The sequence below is a fragment of the Elephantulus edwardii genome, unplaced genomic scaffold (assembly GCF_000299155.1).
Source record: "Elephantulus edwardii isolate Elephantulus edwardi_28Jun2011 unplaced genomic scaffold, EleEdw1.0 scaffold00245, whole genome shotgun sequence".
Lineage (NCBI taxonomy): Eukaryota > Metazoa > Chordata > Mammalia > Macroscelidea > Macroscelididae > Elephantulus > Elephantulus edwardii.
In genome coordinates this window covers 1,385,112-1,393,204 of record NW_006399995.1, presented here as the reverse complement: position 1 = coordinate 1,393,204, position 8,093 = coordinate 1,385,112, and the positions used below count along the sequence as shown (strand labels likewise).

Genomic DNA, 8,093 nt, shown 5'->3' with positions numbered 1-8,093 from the left:
TAATCGGGATGGGAGTATCGGAGACAGTGCGACTGGCACAATCCATCTCATCTGGGGTCTTCCTCTCCTGCTCTGTTCCTCCTCCCTTCCAAGCATTATGTCCTTCTCCAAGGACCAATCCCTCCTTATCACGTGCCCAAAGTTTGTGAGACAGAGCCTCAGAATCCTAGCCTCCAAGGAGAAACTTGGTTTTACCCTCTACAAGATGGACCTGTTTGTTTTCTTGGCAGTCCATGGTATGTTGAAGACTCTTCTCTAGCACCACAACTTGAAGGCTTTTATTATACTGTAGCAACTATAATAATAATAATTATGGTGATGATGTTTTAATGATCCCTGCAAAACAGGATGCTGTCATTAGGAATACTCTATGTACCATGGTCCTACATGGTATAGGTAGGTGGGTAGGATGCAGGTGGCTGGTGCTGGCTCTATCCCAGTGAGCTGGACTCTGTGAGATGCTGGTGCTGGCAGCCCTGCACAGCCTCATTGCACAGTGCCTGGTAACCTCTAGGCAGTGTCTAATGAGACCAGCATGTGTTGCAGGATAGCGCTGCTTAAGTATAGTCTTTCCACATGCAGACCTCTTACGAGGGGCACAGCCCGTAGTGCACATACTGTGGAGTGAGGTATTGACGTGCCAGTCATGGATGGGGACAGGATCCTGGATGGTTTCCAGTTCTTGTCTGCCACTGACCATCTAGTGCCCTCTTGAGTTCTAGTCTTTGTGCCATGATTGTGAGGCTTGACATTTGTAAATGTCACTCCTCTTTCTCCTGCCTTACCAGTTTCATGTAGGATTGCCTGAGTGGAGTGAAATGAGAATGAGAATTGAATGTAGAAGTTGGTGACTTTAGATATCTACCCTGTTTTTAATAGAACTCTGATATTAGTTCATGTAATGATCCAGGAAATGGACACCTCATAGGTTTGTAACACAAATGGATATTTGTAACCTGGGAGCTGCACATAGTTTTAATTTGTATTTCCGTAAGGCTGTGGTGCTGGAGAAGAGTATTGAATATACCATAGACTGCTAAGAGAACAAACAAGTTTATCATAGGGTTAAACCAGGCTGTCAGTGACAATAAGATTGGCACAGGGTAGAGCAGGGTTTAGGGCTGCTGTACATAGGGTCACTATGAGCCACAGGCAACTTGACGGCACATAACAACAACAACAACGCTAATGAAGGAGCTCTGGTGGCCTAGTCATAGTGGAAGTTACACTGGAACCTGAAGGCCCCTTCTCTCAGGTGATTCGAAACCACCAAGAGTTCCATGGATAAATGGTGGGCAACCTTCTGTCATGCAGTTTAGAGCCTTCGAGACCCAGTGAAGGGCCAGCAGTGAATTTGAATGATTAATGAGAAGAATGTTAATCCAAGAATACTTAATTGTGCTTATGTGAATCCTATACCAAGGCCAAGAAGCTATTGTCTGATCAGAGCTGTTGTCCATAAAAGAACACTGTACGGTTCCATAATCAAGAAAGGTGTACATCAGGGATGTATTCTTTCTCCATACCTATTTAATTTGTATTCCTGAACAGATCATTCGAGAAGGTGAACTTTATGAAGGACAGTGTGGCATCAGAAAAGACTCATTAACAATCTTCGTTACACAGATGACACAGCCTTGCTTGCCAAAAGTGAAGAGGATTAGAAGTGTTTGCTGCAGAAGATCAAAGAATACAGCTTTCTATATGGACTGTATCTCAACATCAAGAAAACAAAAATTTTCACCACTTGACTGGACCAGTAGGAAGCATTATGATAGATGGAGAAATATTGAAGTTATCAACAGTTTCTTTTTACTTGGATCCATAATAACATTATTGGTACTAGCAGTCATGAAACGAAAAGACAAATGATTCTTGGAGAATGTGCTGTTAAGGGCCTCGCCTGAGTGCTAATGAGCAATGATGTCAGTCTAAAGACTAAGGTGTACTTGATCTAATCATGGTCTTGCTATGCATCTGAAAAGTAGACAGTGACTAAAGATGACAGAAGAATTGATGCCTTTGAGTTGTGGTTCTTGAGAAGAGTACTGAATGGACTGCTAAGAGGACAACAGGACTGTCCGGAAAAACATGAAACCAGGGTGCTCCTCGGAGGCAAGGATGGTAAAACTTTATCTCATATACTTGAGTATGTTGTTAGGAAGGGTCCTGTTGTCAGAGGGAGAAAGTGGAAGATGAGCTCACGACCTTTGATAAGATGGTTTGACACAGTGACTGGTCTTAGTATGTTAGAGATGGTGTGGTTGGCTTAGGATAGGGCAGGGTTTAGAGCAGTTGTACATAGGGTCACTATGAGTCGGTCAGGATGACAGCACATAACAACAACAAATGATGTTGAACATCTCTTAGGTTTTTTGCCATCCTGTTATCTTCTTTAGGGAATTATCTGGGCACATCAGTGCTTATCCCTTTTAAAAAAGTGATAGTTTCTTACTATTGCATTTTTAAAAAATTCCATTTTCTTCTAGAAGTTTTAGTTTTATAGTTTAGTCATTTAGTAGTAAAATTAAAATTAAATTTTGTATATAATGCTAGGGAAGGGTTTTAATTCTTTTTTTTTTTCCTTGCAAATGTATTATGAATGTTTAATTGATCCATTGCCATTTGTTGAAAAGACTGGTCTTTTTCCATTATTTGATTTTATTTGATTCTATTGAAAATCAATTGAAGTGCACATGTGCAAGTATCTTTGGTTTCTTTTCTATCTTTTCAGTTATGATACTTGTATTCATAGATATAGCTTTACAGTAAAATTTTAATATAGTGTAAGTTATTAATTTTATACTTTAAAGACTGTTTTGTCTACTTTTGGATAATTGTATTTTTCAAATAAAATTTAAAAACAACTTGTTAATTAGTACAGAAAATTTGCTGGTGTTTGTATTAAAAACACCTATCAGTTTGAGGAATCTTAATAATATTTATGTTGTTTGTTGTTATGTGCCATCGAGTCGCACAGCCCTAAACTCTGCTCTGTCCTGTGGATTGATACAGTAGCTAGGGAAATGGGGATTGGTGTGTGGGAGCCAGTGAGACTGGCTCAGGACAGGGCAGGTTTAAGAGCTGTTGTATATAAGGTTACCATGAGTCACAGGCAACCTGACGGCACATAACAACAACACAGTATTATATTAAAGATATTTTAGTGTATATGAACATGCTCCTCTCATGTTTTACATGTACATAAAGATATATATCATATACTATATACTATTGGAAGCAGCAGTGGCATCCAATTCTTAAACAGCATGCCTCTGGAAACTCTGAACTTTCATAAATATCAATAGTGGTTCATAGGGTCGCGCTCAACTCGACGGCAATCAACAACACAACAATACACAAAGACAAACACGTGAGGTGAGACATAAACCATACCTAATTGTTCCAAATTCTGTGCCAATCCAGGTAAAGGTAGTCTTAGAGACATAATTTGTAATCCAGACTCTGCCTGCCCTACTTAAAAGTCTGTTGAGTCAATTGCAACTCATCACAAGCTTTAGGACAGATCAGAATTGCACCATGGACTCTCCGAGGCCATAAATTTGTAAAGTAGGATGCTACCATAGTTTTCTCCTGTGAAGCCGGTGGATTCAAACCATCAACCTTTCAGTTAACAGTCAAGTGCTTGACCACGAGCCAGAAGAATGCCTTATATAATGACTAGACTGGTTAAAATTAAAAGACTGACAAGAACAAATACAGGCAATGCTGGAACCACTGAAATCAAGATTAGTGGCTGCCAAAGATGATGAGTAAAAGAAAATGATGACTAAAAAGAGATGAAAAAATATTTCTGGGGGACTGAACTGTTTCTTGTCTTGACGATGGTGGTTATGACACAATAGCACACACTTTACCAACATTCACAAAATCATATACCTTTTTTTTTTAAAGTTAATTTTACTCTTTGACAGTTACATCTCAATTAAACTGGGGTTTTTAAGAGTTAAAAAGATGTTTTTCTTTGTTGTTGTTGTTGTTATTGTTGTGTGTCATCAGGTCACCTGTGACTTTATAGTGACCTGATGTACAACAGCTCTGAACTCTGCTCTATCCTGAGCCAGTCTCGTTGTCTCCAACACACCTAACCTCAGCACCCCCATTACCCCATTTACTGAGTCAATTTGTCTCATCCAAGGTCTTCCTCTCTTGCACTGTCTTTCCACCATTCCAAGCAGAATGTCCTTCTCCAGGGACTGGCCCCTCCTGGCTACTTGACCAAACTATGTAAGAAGGAGCTTCAAAATCCTTGTCTCCATGGAGCAATCTGGATTTACCTTCTCTTGGATAAATCTGTTTGTTCTCTTGGCTGTCCATAGTACGTTCAATACTTTTCTCTAGCACCACAACTCAAAGGCATCAATTTCTTCTGTCAACCCTAGTCACTGCACTGCTCGCTGATGCATAGCAAGTAATGGCAAAGACCAGGAAAGATGAATCATTAGTGCTTGAGACACCTAACTTTGCTTCTAAAGTGAACAATTCATGTGTAATTATTACAAAATAATAAAAACTTTCTTTCAGAATCTTAACTCCAATTTGTCATTCACATCATTCTTACAATATGGTGCTCAAAAATTTAACAAACTGAATAAATCATTTCAAACATAATCGAATTGTTGGTCCTTGTTACACTTGCTAAAATGAGATTTAACTCCAGATTTTTAAGAGCTAAATTTGACACAGATAAGAATATAGGATTATTGGTCAAAAGAATGGACATTAACATCAGAATTCCCAAGTAAGCTACCCCTCTGCCACTACCTAGGTATCTACTCACCATTTTATCATCTGAACTACAAGGTTTTCCTTCATTTATAAACTAGATTTAGAAGTTTTTATGAAAACTTCACTTACAAGCTTATAAATGACGCTTCCAAGGCTATTCCTACCTCATAGAATTTCTTGATGCTATGAGGGCCAATAAGCTAATATTTAGAAAATGTTCAAGAGAGCAACCTAAATGCACACTAAATGCTCAGTAAGTGTATTCACTACCATTTTTTGTTCTGGTTACTTAAAGAGACACCTTTCTAGGTTTCATATCTCTGGATTTATACTGTGTGTGTTAGAATTTTATTAAATACTGTGTAAAGAAAAATGGCAGGGCTCCCATTTTTTTAACTGTTACCTTTAAAGAAATGGTCAGGAGGAACTTACTGGAGAAACAAAAGATCTACATGTAATTTTTTTAATAAAGCTTCACAAATGCCCTTTTAAAAATTAGGGCTTGCTTTCTATTTAAGGTGCTGGCTAGATTCCCAAAAGCAAATGTCTCATTAAGGGTAAAATTCACAGCTAGAGAGATTAAATTATCATAAGGAACACTTGTAAATTATTGAAATCAGAAGTAATGCATGTAGAATCACAATGAAGGATCCTTACACCATAAACCATGGAACCCCGGATCTTCCTTAACATCATGACTTCAGCTATTTTCAGGATCACAGTGCAGCTTGGCAAGAAGCTGTACTACAATCCCTTCAGCTACTTTCATGACAGAAGACTAGAATACCAGGAAATGCGATGATTAAATTGTTCAACTTCCCAGGGTTATAAAAATATAACAACAATCTGAAATCTCCTCTGTGTTTTAAACATCTGGTTAGGCCGTCTGGTAGTACAGAGCAGAAAAAGGTGTTCTCTAAGCCTCTCCTACTTCACACACTCTTCCATCATTCCCCAAAGGCAACTACTAGCTCCCAGGAGAAAGAAGTGAGAAATTATAGAAAATGCTCCACTTACCTCTAATTCTTTATTCTCTGTAAGGTCCAATCCAAACACATTGTACTCTTCACCTTAAAGAAATCAGCATCAGGTTCATCATCATCCTCCTCAACTCTGTCCATGAACTGCAGAGGGGCTTCCTTGATCTTCTGTTCCTCAGCAGTGTTTGAAACCGTTTGAGAACCTTCCAATTTCTCCACTTTCTCTTCTACTTCCTCATCTTCCTTCTCTTCTTCTTCTTCTTTTTCTTCTTTTTTTTCTTCTTCTTCTTCTTCCTCATCACTAGTACCACTACCCAGTCTGTCGTCTGTCTCTTCTAATTTTTTCCCACCTTTCTGAAGGATGGACATTTTCTCATTGAAATAGGCTCTAAATTCCTCTACTTCATCAGTGGTGAGGGAGGGAGCCCTTGCCTTAATTTCCTTCTTGGTTTGGCTCGTTGACAAGTCTTTGGTGGGTTGTTTCTGCATTTTCTGAAGGAATCTTACTCGTGGTGCCACAGCCAGACCAAGAGATCTTAAAGACAGGAAAAATGGGAATAATTATCTCAACACAATAACAATACAGAACTATTTTAAAGAAAATATCCCTCTCAATAAAGCTCATCTTAGCAGGTTAGATGGCCCAGGAAAAAAACAAAACAGTAACTGTCAGAAAACATTGTGGAGAAACCTTATTTTTCTTTGAGGGACAACATGGTATAAAAAAATTATACAAAATAAAGAGCATTAAATCAGAAACAAAATGACAATGGTTCACATACTAGATCTGCCAATTTCCAGGCTCACTCTCTCCATCTCACCTGCCTCATAAAATGAGGTACTAAAAGCTGCCAGGCATATCTCACAGCGGTTGTAAAGATCAACAGCTAACTACATGAAATCACATTGTCAAATACAAGTACTAAATAAACTGGAAAAGAGAGAGAGCTATGAGCAAGCAAAAACATAGTTCTCTGCAAAGCATGAACGCCAAGTATCATCCCTCTTCTGAAATGCTGAACAGGACAAGATGCCTTTATAAAAGAATGGGTTTTTATACAGCAGAGACAATGAAAAAGGAAAAAACTGATGAATCCTGATAGAATGGGACAAAACCTGAAGAGGAGAAATCAGATTCCTTGAAAAAGTCCAGCCTTAACTAGCTGAGATTAGAGGACTCCTTGGTATTCTCACCTTGGTATTGTTAGGTGGTGTCAAATCTACCTGAACTCAGAAAGGCCCTATGCACAGCAGCTCAAAACCTGCCCTACATCCACCCTCTTCAAAATCTCTCCTTGTTCAATCTCACTGCTGTAGTCACTGGGTCAGCCCATTTCATTCAGGGTCTTCCTTTCCTTCACTGACTCTGAGCAATCTGTACAGAAATTGTTAAATGGAAGGCTAATTTCCTATATCAACTTCCACCAAAAAACAGTAATTATTTCTAGCAAATAAAAAAGAAAAGAATCTTATTTTCTACATTCAAGATTCACTTTAAGGTTTTGTATTCCCCAGTTTTGCTCAAAACTAACAGACTTTCATTGTTCCCACTGGAAATAAAACCTAGAATTTTATTTCTGGATTGGAAATAAAATCTGCAAGCAAAGTCAGCCACAAAAGCGAACACTATTCCTTGAGTCCACTGTCCTTTTTCTATATGGCATTGTTCTTGAAAACTCTGAGAGGCACTACTGTGAAGTGGTGAGAAGTATGGATTCAGAAATGGGACAACCAGGGTTCAATTGTGGCTTTATCACTAAGTGCATGATGTCAGGAACATTATTTAGCCTCTCAACACCTCAACGGTCCTGATTATAAAATGGGATGATAATGGTTCTCACTTCACAGGGTTTTGATAGAATAAATTAGCCTACATATACAATGTATTTCAAAATATTGGCTAGCACATAAACAGCAACTACTAAGCATTTAATGAATACGGGCCACACAGTGGTTAAGATCCTGCCTGCTAACTGAAAAGCTGCCAGTTCAAATCCACCAGCTGCTCTCCAAGAGTTAAGATGTGGCAGTCTCCTTCCCTAAGGATTACAGCCTTGGGAACCCCACACTGCAGTTCTACTCTATCTTGTAGGGTTACTATTAGTCCAAATCAACTCAAATGCAGTAGATTAACTTGATTTCACTAAGCATTTTTATCACGAAACTATCACTGTGTTTATACCTCCTTCTCAGATAGTTTTTAAAGCTTTAGGGTTTTTTCCCAGTAAAAGTCTGAGTTCCTTGCAGATATCAAGTACATATGATTTACATCAATAATTCAAACATCCAGCAAAATGCCCTGTACGGATCAAATATTCAATTTGTAAATATTGGTAAATATTTTTAGTAAAATACTTTTTTAAA

At 38.5% G+C, this 8,093-nt stretch overlaps 1 protein-coding gene across 1 annotated transcript in view; it reads right to left on the bottom strand.

Moving 5' to 3' along the window:
• DDX10 (DEAD (Asp-Glu-Ala-Asp) box polypeptide 10) overlaps window positions 1-8,093 on the bottom strand; it is a 224,382-nt gene that overhangs the window by 148,540 nt on the left and 67,749 nt on the right. The window contains 2 exon segments of the mRNA XM_006899049.1: window positions 5,767-5,813; window positions 5,816-6,264. Of these exon segments, the coding sequence (XP_006899111.1) occupies window positions 5,767-5,813; window positions 5,816-6,264 (496 nt within the window).